We start from the raw sequence: 15,955 nt of genomic DNA, 5'->3' as shown, positions 1-15,955 counted from the left end.
TACGTGCTAAGGCGAGTACGCCAGGAGTGGGGAACGATTCGTGGTTGCGAAATCTGCTACCACGTGTGAGAAAAAGGAGAATTTTCTGTGGAAAGTCTGTGTACACTCACGGGCATTTACATGTGACGCTATTGCATGGACTAGCACATGTCAACGGACGAAGTACACACCGAATGCGACAGCGCCGTTGGCGAGCTTGCCCGCCGCACGGCATGCAGGCAGTCCATCAGTATAGACGCTGTGTTTGGACTTCCGAAGAATAAGGCGACCAACACCAGCATCGTGGTCTGTGTCGGCCGCCTGACCAAGTTGCCTCACTTAGCGGCGGAGCCTGACACCATGGATGGTTAAGGTAGAATGTTACTATTCTTGGACCGCGACTTTCGCGAATACGACTTGCCGGAAGCAATAATCTCGGATCGACACCTGCGCTTCACTGCGAAGTTTTGGACATCCTTGTTCTAGGAACTTGACACCCATTTGGACATGTTCACAGCGGGTCACCCGCAGCCCGCTGGCCAGACTGAACACGTTACACGCGTGGTGGAGAACGTCCTCCGAAGCGTATGCGCTGAAACGCCTAAGCGCTGGAGCACGCCGATCCCACTCATCGGGTTTGCTTTGAGCAAAGCGGTACATGCCTCGACAGACTTCACGTCGTTTATGTGAGCGACTTGACCGATCCCCGCGCCCCGCTAAGCCACCACGTAGTTGTTTGGGTTTTTGTGGGGATGGGGAGGGGTAACCAAGCGACTTGCGGATACCAGCCCTGGTGCGGCTTTCAAGTAAGTCGATGACTTTGTATCACTGAGACTTAGCATTATGCTTCAGCTACGCGCCGCTATGCCTGAGAGCCAAGATCTGCAAGAAAAAATAACATGCCGATGCTAGAAGCAGAAGCAATGTAGAAGAGTACTAAAATAGGGGGCCTTGTTTTATTAAACGTAAAAAAAAAAACCTACCTACTGTATGTTATCTTCACGACCAAACTGAGAACTGGGTTCATAGAATCTTTGGAGGTCGTAGGCAAGAAGGGCAAGGCGTACACGCTAATCCTTACGAAGAAGACGCGGACGTATCCAAACTTCTACGTGGCTTGCTTAAGCCATATTGAGATCCAGCTTAGGTGAGAGCGGAGGGTTTGACTCCAGACTGACGGGTGGCTGGGCCACGACAACAGGCGGGACAGGAGCGAGTGGTGTAGCCACGACGGAAGCAGCGTCAGCGGGTGGCAGGGCTACAGCCCGATAAGTCATTTGCTGAAGATGCAGCAACGGGTCGAACGGCCGTGCAGCTGAGCAGCCTCCTGCTCGAGAGCAGATACCCGGTTGTGAATTGTTTGCGGTTGGTCGCACCAGTTCACACGGTTATGGGTTTCTTCGAGATAACCCGCAAACCGGTGCAGGGCATCGTTCGTATCCCACAGATACCGACTCGCCTAACTAACACGTGACCCCAGCGCGAATAAATCGCTACGACTTGAAGCGCGGAAATCCAGCGGAGGCTCGACCTCCTCCTGCGCAACGCAACAAGCATGGCCAACTCCACTACCATGTGGAGCGCCTTGTGGTGTGGCGTTGACGCCAGGGTCAATCCAGTTTTGGGTGAAGTGGCGAGGGTATTCTCATTCTCAAAACACGTGGGAGTGTGAGGTCCTCGTGCGACAGAATTGCCCAGACGTTGTGATCGCTGATGATCGGGCAAATCCGATCCCGACGCGCCACCTCGGCGTACGGCGATGTCGACAGACGCGGAGCAATTCCCCGTAGACAGGGAGAAGAGAGGTCGGCAACTGAGCCCAGACTCGGACCGGTGACTGGAGCAGCATCCCAATACGGAACAGACGTGCTCGCAGTGGGAGCAGAAGGGACATGGGTCTCATGGTGTCGAAGACGGAGGCCAGGAGTGTGTCGTCGCGCTTCCGACTTTGGGAAGTCCAGGTGCAGACTCCAAACGAATGATAATTTCAGTGAAACTCGCTCGAAGAGCCGCATAACTGGGGAACCGTCGAGCGTGCTTGACCCAGTTCACAAACTGCACTTCCTAAGCGACCGAATACTCTCCTGGGCTCATGCCCACATGGACTGTGTACATGGCTGGAACCGATTGTTGGTTCAGCTGGAGGGGGAGACGCTACCGATACACCTAAGGAAAGATGACTTATGAAGTCAGGAGACGTTCACAGAGATAGTGACGTTGCACCCCGTCATCGGCATTAGAGGCCGTTGGGCCATAGACGTACGCATCCAAAAGCTGCTGAGCAGCACGGCGTACTGTCTCGGCAGGATCACGGGGCTTAAAGACATAGTCGTGTCAGGACAGATTCGAGCCATGGGTCGAATATACGGGGGAGAGTGCGGCTGCGCGGACGCGACGGCTCTTGGAGCGCATGCAGTGACGGCGATGGTACTCGCGATGGTACCCCTTGGTGGAGAGGCTGATTGTGAGCAACGGTCTGTGACCACTTGGGGGCGGCGCTCGCGGGACGCGGAAGCAGTTTGGCCGTTGGCCGGGTGTGTGGAGTTGTACATCCGGCGTTAATGAGCTCGGGAGCTGAGGAATGTGGCGTGAGAGGTACGAGCCTCTAACGTCTTGGCAAGACAAGATCTCGCTGAGAGCGTTTCGGAAACAGGTGAGTTCTAATCTTAGTGGGGGCGAGTGTAACGGGGTTACACGGTGTGGGACACTCACAGGGTACGGAGTACCCAGAGAGTTAACAAATGCTCCGTACATAAGTTGGAGAGTTAACAGCGTCTCTCAGTAGGTTGGCGGAAAGCCACACGTTATGCATTTGATTAGGTTTAACTATGCTAGATAGTTAAACAGATACATTTACCCCTAGGCGGCTTGGCCGCAATAATAGTAAGTAAAACATTCTGGTTTTGAAGCATAAAAGTTAAGGTATTACCTTTGAGCCCTGGTCTTGGGCTGTAAGTGTCCTTTGGATAAGGAACTTAATATTAGTGACTCTTTGAGTCGAACGTTTTCCTCTGACGCTAAATGTAACGGGGTACGTAGCCCTAAGTGTACCCTGGTTACATGAAGTGTGACACTTCACACTTCAGGAGTATGACACGTCATACTCCGAGATATTTGGTACAAGGTACCAAGGTCGTTCAAAGCCAGCCATTGGTTAAATGACATTGCATTTCTATAGGTAACTAACAGTTTGTCAAACTTAATCTACCTATAAATATACTCAGTTTACAATCTACCTTATTTGGGTCACTTCGCTCTCTTTAATAAAAGAGGGGACCTGTGAACTGCCGTTCACTGAGAGTTTGTATACTCTCGGAAGATAACTTCCTCTTGCGCAAGGTGCTGTGTGACCCCGTCACACTTGGAAGCACTTGTAGTCAATCCACGCCATCGCGGGTAGACTACCTGAACCTCCGAAGTTCGTTGCCATGGATAGGAACGACTTCTCCCATTTGAACGACTCTCAGTTCGAGTCGGTTCGGAAGATGGCAGGCATCTTCGGGATGGAGGCCCTGCAGAGCCTGGTGGTGTCAACACCGGCTGAGCAGCTCGAGCGCGTCAATGCATTCGACGCGAACGAGCAGGGCCTCATCGCGCATGTGCGGGAGAACCTGCAGGCTCCGGCGGCGGAAGCAAATCCGCCTCACCCGAAGCCAATACGGCTGAAGGTAAAGCCGTATGAAGGGAAGGAAGGCGAGAACCTTCACTTCTGGGTCCGAGAAGTAGAGCTCGCGATGGACGCGGCTCTGATCTCGACCGAGCAACTGCGTGTTGCTTTTGCACTCTCCAACCTTAGCGGTCGTGCTAAGAGTTGGGTGTACACTCGGGAAGCAACATCCCCTGGATGTTTCACATCCTGGGCTCAGCTGTGCGAACAGCTCCGAGCCGCGTTCCTCCCGGCGAACTACGAGTACCGCCAGCGTTCGCGCTTCCTCGCGTGTAAACAAGGAAGGCGCGAACTGCACGAGTATGTGCAAGAGATGCGGGAGCTCACGGCGTCCCTAGTGGGAAACCCACTCAATGAACACATCAAGATGACTGTGTTCATGGACGGCCTTCGAGTGGGCCCCGCACGCACTCAGCTGTTCCGGGTGCAGGCAAGCACCCTTGAAGAGGCGATTCAAGTGGCTCTTCAAGAAGAGTACAGCCATCGCCAGGCGCGTACGCCGGCCTCAGCGTGGCCTGGGTGCTCCTTGTCGGCTCCCGGTCGAACAAGCCCCAACGGACCAGTTCCCATGGAACTCGGGTCCGCCGAACAGCGTGACATCCGCTGCTTCGGCTGTGGGAAGATGGGCCACTTCAAGCGCGACTGTCCCGCGGAAAGACTCCGCAGACGGTCCTTCCCCAAGCCCGTCCTCAAGGGTCGCTGGCAGAAGCCAGGATCCCGGGGACAGGGGAACGCAGGGAACCAGTAGGGGCGGGGCGCCCTACTGGGGAAGAACTAAGTCTTCGTGATGGGTGCGCGGGTGGCGCGTACCACGGGGACTTAGCCCCTGAGAGTCTTCGCACTCTCGAATCGGCGAAGAGCAGCGGCGGGTTGCTCGTAGTACACGGATGTGTACGGGGATACGATCATCCCTTTAGAATCTTGATTGACTCTGGGGCGTCGAAGAATTTCGCACGCCGCCAGACGGTTGCTCGTAACAGCAACAAGTTGTCCGAAGCTTTAAGAGAAAGAAAGGGCAACGGGACGGTGTCAGTGCGACTGGCCGACGGGAAGGTCGTCACTGTCCCCAACGTCCAAGTGGATCTGGCTGTCAAGTTTGAAGACTTTGACAGCCCCGAACAGTTCACTGTTCTCGATATGGATCCATATGATATGATCCTGGGCATGACCTGGCTTGAGAAGCACGAGCCCTGGATCGACTGGCGAGGCAAGGGGCAATCGGTGCCAGCCGCCCTGCACAGTCCGACAGAGCATTGGTGAGTAATGTTCCCACCTCTGTCAGGACCCGGGGCGCCCGCGAGGGCTGCCAGGGTACCAAAGCATCCGGCAGATGCTTGGGAGTCGTCGACGTATATGACGACTCCCAGGATGTTTTGATGGTGGCCGCGCCCAGAAGAGGCGTCGGCAAAGTGGGTAACTTAGGTCCACAGGCGGGTAACTTAGCTCCGCAGACAGCTGCAGCTGTCATGAACACTGAGAACAGCGTGTTCAGAGTGGGTAACAGAGTTCCACTCACGGTCGCCCAGACCTTAACTGAAGAGGAAGACGTCGGATACGCTTCCTGTGTGGGTAACACAGTGCCACACGCGGTCGCCCAGACCTTAACTGAAGAGGAAGGCGTTGAACACGCTTCCTGTGTGGGTACAACAGTATCACACGAGGCCACGAGTGCCTCGGATGTCGTAGCGACGACATCCCTAGACGTGGGCAGCAAAGCTCCCCGTCACAGACGCCGTCGGCAAAGACACCGCCGCCGCCTCAAGTCGGATCCGAACTTCGTTCCGATCGACGTCGCTTCAAGCGACTCGGAGTCCAGGGTCCGGGCTCCTCCGACAAGGCCGGTGGAAGAGTGCTATCACATCTTCGATGGCGAGACAGGTTTACCCGTCAAGGCATCTGGTGTCCACTTGGAACCGTTGCCAGAGGTTGCGGAGATACTGAACCTCGAGGAAATGACGGCTGAGTCTTTCCTGGCCAACCTCAAGGCTGGAGAGATTGCTGAGATGGTACTCATGAGACCTGAGACCACTCAGGAGGAGCTGAACTCCTCCTCTGTCTTGGACGAGAACGTCCTGGAAGACATGAACAAGCAGCGTCAGGCGCGCTTGGGTTCTGAGATTCTCAAGAACCCCAAGGATCCGGTGTATCCTTTGGTGACGAAGTATGCGGACGTGGTGAACAAACACCCACCGACCCAGCTCCCACCGGATCGAGGCGTACGGCACGAGATTGATCTCGGGCTCAGCACAAAGTATTGTGTCACGAGGCAATGGCCTCTCCCGCGCGAGCAGTGCGAGGTCATTGATGCCTACTTCGCCGCGAAAGCGAAGGCAGGCATGGTGCGGGAATCGAAATCCCCGCACTCGACGCCGACTTTCTGCGTTCGGAAGCCGAACGGAAAGTGGCGTCTGGTTCACGCTTATAACAAGCTGAACAACGCAACGGTGCCGGCCCAAACACCAATCCCACGAAAGGATGTGTTGTTGAACAACATGGCCGGGAGCGTACTGTACAGTGCGCTGGATTTGGTAGACGGATACTACCAAATCCTGATGCGAGAGAGTGACATCCCGCTCACCGCGGCAAGCACTCCAAGCGGCATGCTTTGGGAGTGGCTCGTCATGCCGCAGGGCTTGTCTAACGCCCCGGCGACGTTCAATCGCCTGGTGACGCAATTGTTCCGCCCTTTGCGTACCTTCGTACAGACGTACTTCGACGACATATTCGTCCATAGCCGTGCCGAGGAAGGCAAGACGGCCATGGAGGTGCATCTAGGACACCTCCGTCGAGTGTTGGACGTGATGCGAGCGAACAAGCTCTACGCCAACATCGACAAGTGCGTTTTCGCGTCACCAGAGATTAAAGTTCTCGGTTGCTTCGTCAGCAACGTGGGCGTTCGGGCTGACCCAGACAAGGTCAAGGCCATAGCAGCATGGCCGACGCCCCGATCCCAGAAGGATCTTCGAAAGTGGTTGGGCTTGGCCAACTACCTTCACAAGTACAGCGCTGGGTACGCGGGCTTCGCTAAGCCCTTGTCGAGCCTCCTTCAGAAGGACGTCGACTGGCGCTGGGAACAAGAGCACCAGGATGCTTTTGACAGCATCAAGGCCAGTCTCCAAGAGGCCCCTGTCCTGGCTCTGCCGGACGAGACGAAGCCGTTTAGCGTCGTCTGCGATGCCTCCGATTACGCCATCGGGTGTGCATTGCTGCAGGACGACACGGCTGGACAGGAACGAGTCATCTCGTTCCAGTCCCGGCAGCTCAAAGCCGCCGAGCGGAACTACCCTGTCCATGACAAGGAGCTCCTGGCAATGAAATATGCCCTTGTGAAGTTCCGTGTTCACCTTCTGGGCTCTAGGCCCTTTGTGATCTACACAGACCACGCGTCCTTGAGGACGGCGACTAACTCGCCTCACCTCTCCCAAAGGATGGCGAGGTGGCTGTCCTTCTTCGCGGAATACAACTTCCGCGTCGAATACAAGCCGGGCAAGCTCAACGTGCTTGCGGACGCCCTCTCTCGGCGTCCCGACTATGAGTTGGCCCACATCACGCGGGTGACAACGGATCTATATGATCGGATACGCATGGCGTATCGGGACGATGAGGCTGTCGCGCCTATCGTCAAGTTCCTTAAGGCCGGAACGAGCGCGAAGTCCGACTGGCTCTCGTCGCGACAGCGCTCACGGCTCAACCGATATGAGTTGAAGGAGGGCCTCCTCTATTATCGGGTGGAGCCCACTGATCCTCCACGGGTGGTCGTACCCAACGACGAGGATCTGAAGTTCGACATCCTCGCGGAGGCGCATGACGCGCCCTCCAGCGGCCACTTGGGCCGCGAGAAGACCTTTCTGTCGGTCTCTCAGTCCTTCTGGTGGACCCACATGTACAAGTGGGTCGCCCGATACGTCAAGACATGCGAAACATGTCAGCGGGTCAAACCCGCAGGGCACTCTTCGGCTCCACTACAGAGCCTGCCCGTACCGGCTGATTGTTGGAAGTCGATGAGTCTTGACTTCATCTTTGGGCTTCCCGCCGACGGACACGGCAACACCGGAACTTTGGTGTTCGTGTGTCGGCTGAGCAAGATGGTACATCTTGCTCCAGTTCCCGTCACGTAACGGGCGAACAAACCGCAAGGTTGTTCGTCGATGGCGTGTTCCGCTATCACGGTCTCCCGGAGACGATTGTCTCGGACCTAGACCCGCGGTTCACTGCTGCGTTTTGGAAAACGCTGTTCCCTTTACTGGGAACTCGTCTGCAGATGTCCACTGCGGATCATCCGCAGACAGACGACCAAACAGAGCGCGTCAATCGAGTGCTCGAGGACACTCTGCGCAGTGTGTGCGCGGCAGCGCCACGTACGTGGTCGTCGCAGCTTCCAGTTGTTGAGTTTGCGCTCAGCAACGCGGTGCACGCGTCCACGGGGTTCACGCCATTCTACTTGAACGGCTTCCGCCACCCCAGAGTGCCTCTCACTTTTCGAGGAGACAATGACTCCTCTATTCTAAGTGGGGGAGAGGCTCGGAAAGCCCTTTCCTCCCAGGTCTCGGATGTGAGACCAGTTTCGCTGCGGAAACAGGTGGAATCCTTTATGGATACCAAGCTGAGTATTGTCAGCAGGGTCCGCGATGCCATGGCAGCGCCCCAAGATAAACAAAAGGACTACTCAGACAAACATGGAAGAGGAAACTTAAGTATATTTGAGATTGGGGACTTAGTGTTGCTAGACACGAGGAACCTACCTCTTGACACTGTCAGCTCTGTCGGCAGCAACAAGCTGAAGCACCGCTTCATCGGACCTTTTGCAGTCCTGGTCAGACATGGTGCGTTGTACACCATCGACCTTCCAAAGTCAATGACGACGCACCCGACGTTCTATGTCGGACGTCTTAAGCGGTACCTTGACCCGCAGGGGGTTGCTGACTCGCAGCCCCCCCCTTGACCCAGCTCCTCGAAGCGAGGGCCGGTCACAGTCGTTGACGAGGTCGTCGGAGCAGGCACCCAAGCCTCGGTCGGGACGGCAAGGCTGCGGTCAAGACCGTACGCCGGAGGGGCTCCATACGAACGGACCCCGGCGCCATACGCCGAGTACGCTGAGTACGCCGGGTACGCACCATACGCGTACGTCTGGGAGTGTGCCGCAGGCGGCTCCGGATGTGGCAGCAGAGCCTCGATCCGTCGGATCATGCGAAAGGCCTCGTCCAGATCGGACGAAGAGGCCCGGCGATCCACCCGCAGGTGCAGGCTCGCGACCTCTCGCTCCACCAGGTCCTGGCGGCCCGCAAGACGAGCGAGCTCGCCCTACTTCCCGGCCTGGGCGGCAGCGTTACCGCCAGTCCCAAGGCCAAGTGCAATCTCAAGCACGAGGACACGTTGACGGAGGCGGTCAACCTCAGGGTCCTGTGTCGGACCCGCAGTCGGAGCACTCGGACGAGAGTGGCTCTCGGGAGGCGCCGAGTACTCGTACTCGTACGAGGGCACCTCCGCCCCTGCTTGACCGGAATGGAGAAGGCCACTTCCACGTGGAGCAGATCCCCCAGGAGCAACGGCGTCGCGGTAAGCGACGGCTCCTCGTGAAGTGGAGGGGATATGCCCACACCGAGAACTCGTGGGAGCCGATTGAACGGCTCCTGATTGACTGCCCGAAGGCTGTCGCAATCTGGGAGCAGAAGCGGCGGCAGCTTCATAAGTAGTCCGGGGCTTCTTGCCCGAACGGGGTACGGACGATGAATACATTCCGTACCCGCGCTCATCGTGAGCGCTAGAAGCCGCGCGCTTCAGGTTGTCCCTTGGCAGCATACGCTTGCTGATCAAGTGGGCAAACCTCACGCGAAGATCACGCTGGTCCAGGATGCGGGACAACAGCTGATCTTCATGGAGTTCCCGTAACTCCGTGGGTGAGTACTTAATAGTCTCCACCCATGCCCAGAACATGTCCTCACAAGAACTCCACGTGGAACAGTTCTCGGGCATCACCCAGGGGTATCCCCAAAGAGGATAGAGGCCACCCCGGGTCTCGGGCTTCTTACGACAAGTCGTGAAGTCCTTAAGGGGAATGCGGTGTGGCGCGAGAAGCACACACCGAGCAGCCTCCAAGTTGTCGACGAACAACTGTTCTTTCTGAACAAGGGCTCGCTCGTAGATGCCCCTAGAAGTGTGGCCGCCCACAAGGCCACGAGGAGCGACGAGAAGCTCTAAGAAGAGGTCAGCCCCAGAGCTCTCCTCGGGAGGCCAATACCCTCTTGAGTTGATGGCAGCTCCCTGGCTGACGGGTGCCGCCACCGAACCCTTACGCACACGCTGGGCAGCTTGGAATTCCTCCTGCTGCTGGTCGAGGTCATTCGAGACCTCCCGGGGCTCAACGATAGCACCCTCCTCCTCCTCTTCTTCCTCCTTCTCCTCCTCTTCATCCGAGGAGCCGAAGAGACTCTGATAGGAGCGTCGAGTCTCCTTCTCCTCGCGGAGTGGAGACTTAGAGGCGGTACGCTTCTTTGAGGGCTTGGCGCCTTCGGCTTTAGAGACCTTAGCGCGCGCAAGACCCTCGGCAAGCGAGAGACGTTTGCGAGGATTCTCTTCCTCATCGCCACCGGCTTTGGGAGCGCCCTTAGCCTTAACGGCCGGACTCTCAGAGCGCACAGAGGTCCTAGGACTGTGATCACCGTGATCACTAGCGGGCGACTGCACGCTGCCTTCTTTGTGCTCACTGGGCACTGGGCTGTGCCCTCCCACAGAGCCCGCAGGAGCATCCTGAGTGCTCTCGGACTCGGCATCGTCTTCACTGCCCGAGTTGAACTCGCGTTCTACGAACCGAGGGTTCGGACGGTGTTCTGAAGACGAGGGCGACGGACTGCGGCGCCTGCTTGCGCGCTTGTCCGCAGCCGCGTCACCCGAGGAACCGATCGCCTCGGAGGGCACCTGAGTAGCCTCCTTGAGTGCAGAGGCTTTGCCGTGAGGCTTAGTGCTCTTGGCCTGCGCCTTACCGGCTACAGCCTTGGAGCGTGTCTTAGCACCGCTCTTAGCAGTGCCGCGAGGCATGTTAACGGTCGAAGTGGAGACCTTGACGAAGAGCGCACAGGTTGCTGCTCGAGGCTCTAACTGTGAAGTGAGCCTCCGCCGCGCTCGCGCGGCCAAGTCGATGGTTTTCGACTTTGAGAATGAGAGTTTGTGACGAACACCTCTTCATTCTGATTGGTCGGTAAACCGAGCCTAAGTGGGGGGGGGATGTAACGGGGTACGTAGCCCTAAGTGTACACCTGGTTACATGAAGTGTGACACGTCTTACTTATGGATATTTGGTACAAGGTACCAAGGTCGTTCAAAGCCAACCATTGGTTAAATGTCATTGCATTTCTATAGGTAACTAACAGTTTGTCAAACTTAATCTACCTATAAATATACTCAGTTTACAATCTACCTTATTTGGGTCACTTCGCTCTCTTTAATAAAAGAGGGGACCTGTGAACTGCCGTTCACTGAGAGTTTGTATACTCTCGGAAGATAACTTCCTCTTGCGCAAGGTGCTGTGTGACCCCGTCACACTAAAGCTACGGCAGCCCCGCTGCATTGCATTTCTATAGGTGACTTATAGATTGTATTAAACTCAAGCTTTACCTACCTATAAATATACTCAGTTTACATTCTACCTTAAATAGGTCACTTCGCTCCCTTTAGATAAAGAGGGGACCTGTGAGCTGCCGTTCACTGAGAGTTGGTATACTCTCGGAAGCTAACTTCCTCTAGCGCAAGGTGCTGTGTGACCCCGCCACACACCACTCTACTACTACTACAAAACTTATATCCCAAACAGGTGTAATGAATAAATGTTTCAACGCTATATTGAGATCAGCTTCTCTTTCATGGTTATCGAAGACATAACTTCGTGAGCAATTCTTCAGCACAAATAAGCTTAATTTTAATTCTGATACATGTAAATATAAAATTAGAAGCTCTCTGGATGCTATATCCAGAGTATTTATTAATAACATTTACGAGTAATAATAATACTATCGTCTCTACTTTGAAAAGTGTGTGGAAATTAATATCGCAGAGCTCTTACAAGATGCGGTCCGAGTAGCCTACATAAAATAATATTAATACTATCGTCTCGACTTTGAAAGGTGTGTGAAAAAGACATAGCAGAGCTCTTACTTAGTTGCTGTGCCCGATTGAGAGTATATACGATATATTGGCGAAGTTACTGTAGATGTAAATATTCAATAATCAACGCAGTTTGCCTGGTTGCTTGCATCCAATCGGTGCGCTTCGTGCTCGACATAAATGTTTACCTCACGTCCAATCGGTGCTTCGTGCTCGACATAAATGTTTGCGGTGTTATTGTGCGACGGATCCAGTAGGTCGGCAAATATTGCCCAATCAGGGCAGCTTGAATAAATATTTCCTGGCCAGGTTTACAATACACTATCATCGTACAAGTTTAGCCAGGTATTTTGTCTTCTTCTTTGGTTGATGGGTCAGCCTACAATAAAATTATTTGTGAAAAGGATAAATGTAAACGAAATCGCTGGATTATCTCGGGACTCTGGATAAAATCCCGAGAATGTGTGCATAATTATCCCTTCTGTGACATCACCTTCTTTTCCCGCTTAGGTACGGGTGCAACATTTTATCCCCATATTACTCCAGAACTCGAGGACTATGGTTACTTTGTTCTGTGCCGTCGTTGGTGTGGCTGGGAGCACGTTCCCTGTGGACATTGACGAGAACAAGTCCGTGGGGCACTTGAAGAAGGCGATCAAGGAGGAGAACGCATCGACGATCACATGCGACGCCAAGAACCTGCAGCTCTTCCTGGCGAAGAAGAAGAAAGGCGCTGGGGTGTGGCTAACGGAGAACGACGTGAAGGACGGTGTCAGTGACACGAGTGATTTGAAGCTATTGGGCGTTGCAGCAGCGCCGCTCAGCTTGGTTGGCTTGTCGGAGAAGGACGTCAAGTTCGTACCCACGCTAGAGGATGTCGAATCGATGAACACACCTGTTCACGTGCTGGTGGTGGCTCCAGGAATAATAACTACCGTTGAGGTGAGGGAGAGAAAAGATGAAATGCTCATGGCCGAGTTGGCGTATTACCAACGCTTTGGTCAAGAGATCCAAATTAAGTGCCACAGTTGCTGTGGTGCAATTCTTGACAAAATCGACACCATTTACGAGGAAGGGTCTCATCCGAAGCCTTTCATTTGCGTGGAAGGGTCATCTGGAATGGGGAAGTCGCAACTGGCGTTTTCATTGGGAGGCGAAGGACGCAAATATCCACGGCCGTGGTTTTATTGGCCTCTTCTTTCTGCGGGGGAAGAAATGCAACGCGTGTATTGGAACTTTTCATCAATCGCGACTGCCTTCGAATCTGTTGTGAAGAAGGACGAGCTGGAGAAGCTACCAAAAGCCGAGATTTTAAACAGCGCTTCATCGTTTTACACCACGCAGAAACTGTGGACGTATGGCTTCATTATCGAACTGCTCAGGTATTATTCCCGTGCAGATGTTGGCGCGCAGATGATCCGCGTTGAAAATGAAACGTTTGAAGTGGCCAAGTGTGGTCTGAAAGATGTCATTGATGCGCGCACTAAAATAAACAATCGGAAAGTGTTGCCGTTCTTCATTTTGGATGAAATGACGCCAAGCGGGGAAATTCCGAACATGATGAAATTAGCGGCGTTTCAACGCAATGTCTTTCGTGCTTGCGGTCTGGTCGTGATTGTAATGGGCACGGACGCCAAGATTTCGAACCTGGTTAGTCAGTCACAGCACAGTCGCACAGGCTCTCATTGGTGGATGACCGTTGTCTCGAGTTTTCCAACTTACCAGTCTATTCCCTTCAACGATCCTGCGAAGGAAGAATCGTGGCAGAAGGTGATAAAGTTGCATCCCGTCGTGAAGGACATTGCTGATAATTCTCGTGGTCTGTTCTCGCGGTATTTTGTGGACGCTGTGGTTCAATTTGCTCTAGAGGAAGTTGCGGAAAATGAAATATTTGCTTTGGCGGACATGCTAGACGCAGCGTTCAAGGCGGTATATGTCAAGGCTCAGGATGCCAAAGGTTTTATGAACACTGAGTCAGGGAGACATGCGCAGCTAATGGCGCTATCGTACACCAATGCCAGCGTTAAACTTCCTGATTACACGATTTCTGCTACCAGTTGTGATGATGACGGGAGTGAACCTCCTCTGAAAAAGAGTAAAGTGGGGGTTCAGAGCATGCATGTGCATTTTGCGAACTTGGTTGATGAAGAAATTACTGATGTGGTTGTTTCAGGGGGCAGATTAAAAAAAGTGGATGGAACCCCCTGGATGCCAATCTGTCGTTTTCCAGTCATTGAGGAAGACGTGTTGCTGTACCTCGCCGTGCTCGGTGGAAAGGAGTTTTCGGCGTACTACGACTACAACACCGGGACGAATTATTCAACAGCTGGTGTTTTTGATGAGTTTCGCAGACGAATTGGCAATGAACCACACGGAAATACAAATGCTCTCAGAAACAATTACTGCGAATTCGAGAACTTGGTGGCTCATGCGCTTTTCTGTGCGTCGCGAAAAAATGGTGTGCGAGGAATCGCCTTTAACGAGTTCTTCTTTGCTTTGGTTGATGAATTTCAGGACGAATTCAATCCAACAAAATTTAAAGCCAGTGCGCTGTTGGAAAGATATGCTGGTTAAGAAGAAGTTCGCAGAAACCATGATCCCGTTTGTGGCACCACCTAATGCGAGATGGCCGGATTATATTCTTGGCGCCTGCGGTGCTGGTGATGGTGACTGCAACTTCGGCCATCTTGTTCGCGCTAAGGACAGCGAGAGATTGGATTGTTACGTGATGGTTCCTGGGAGTGACAATCCACTGTTCGTTTGCGAATGCAAACATTGGAAGAAAAAATTAGACAGCGGTGCGATGGAGAAGATCATTGAGGGTTTAAATGCTGAGTATACAGGGCGTGCAGGGCGAGATGGTCAGCGAAAGCCAAAGTGGCATAACTGGGATCTTGCGCTCGTCGTTTGCTATGAACTCACCCAGTTCAAGCAGAAAAAAGTTGGTGCTTGGAAGTTTCATGGTACAGGTATCGTCACGGTCGATTGCAAGACGTGGGTGAAGAAGTGGATTATCGAGCCAGGAGCTGGGGAAAAATTGGTCATTGTGCTTCAGATAGGGAGTTTGTTTTAAGATGAAGTTTCTGGTAGCAGCAAAGGGGATGAAGATACGCATGTCAGTCGGCACCGTCGTTCCGACGATGAAACTTCTTGCCTCAGGATACTCCAAGGACGTCAATGGAGCGATACACATTGCAATTAAGCGGCTCTTAGGAGACAGGATCTTAATACAACGTCGTAGCTTATAAATGTGATTAGCTTCAGGTAAGATCACGAATTCGGGGACTCCGCTCTGAAAAAAAATCACCTTTCCAAAAAAAATTCACAGCGCTCCACCTCGTTGTTTTTCATGATTTCAAAGTTTGCGGAGGGCTACCGATCCTTCTGTAAAACAGATGCATGCCCAGTAGGTATTATGCTGCCAACTTAGCTGTGCCAAGCAAGATACTGCGTTCCAGGAGCTTTGACCTTTGAAACGATAACAGACCCGGGCTTTTATGTCCAAATTGCTCAACTGCGGGTATGCTTGTTCCACCACATCAGTGTAGCTGCGGGCGTTCTTGTTCGCCATTTCAGCAGCAAGCTCGTAAGAACTACTGAATCCGTGAGCCACTGCAGATACGTTTGCCTTGAGCATGTTTGATTCACGACAGCGGATGTCGTTATGCGACAAGCGTGAAGACTTCGTCGCATTCATCGGCTCGATACACCTTGACCAGCATCAGCAAACTGGACATGTTAGGTGTCCATACCTTCACTATCGCATGCAATAATCGGGGGCCGCTGCAAGGTGTCTAGCAGCTAACGTTGCCTTCAGCAGGCAGTCCAGCGCACACCAACGTCTGACACGACGGACACGATTAGGATCATTAATAGCGAAAGCGATGCCCTTCACTCTAATTAGTCATGCCATGACTAATAATGGTGCTGCCACATTTTTTTTTAAATTAAGCTGTCTGATACAACTCTCCGAAGTGGGTCATGCAACGTTAAGTTACCCTAACCACATCAAGATAACGTTGCAATAGTACATGTAGGCATAACGTTGCTTGCAAAATATATCACCTGTAATTTACGGAAGCTTCAGATCCCTCATAATTCACTTTTTCCCTCCGTACAAAATAACTCATTTTAAGACGAGTGGATCCTCGTTTATTATCGTACTTAGAAAACACACAACTGTAATTTAAAAAGTGGGGGGGGAAAATTTTA

The 15,955-nt window shown here is 53.3% G+C and overlaps 1 protein-coding gene across 1 annotated transcript; it reads left to right on the top strand.

Annotated features, from left to right (window-relative positions):
* Nucleotides 1-12,301: 12,301 nt before the first annotated feature.
* PITG_18833 (Crinkler (CRN) family protein) lies at nt 12,302-14,663 on the top strand (the record flags this gene model as incomplete). The annotated part of the gene is made up of 1 exon (XM_002997194.1): nt 12,302-14,663. The coding sequence occupies one exon, from the start codon at nt 12,302-12,304 to the stop codon at nt 14,315-14,317; it is 2,016 nt and encodes a 671-aa protein (XP_002997240.1).
* Nucleotides 14,664-15,955: the final 1,292 nt, after the last annotated feature.

The sequence above is a fragment of the Phytophthora infestans genome, genomic scaffold, assembly GCF_000142945.1.
Source record: "Phytophthora infestans T30-4 supercont1.82 genomic scaffold, whole genome shotgun sequence".
Classification (NCBI taxonomy): Eukaryota; Oomycota; class Peronosporomycetes; order Peronosporales; family Peronosporaceae; genus Phytophthora; species Phytophthora infestans.
This window is presented reverse-complemented; position numbering and strand designations above follow the sequence as displayed.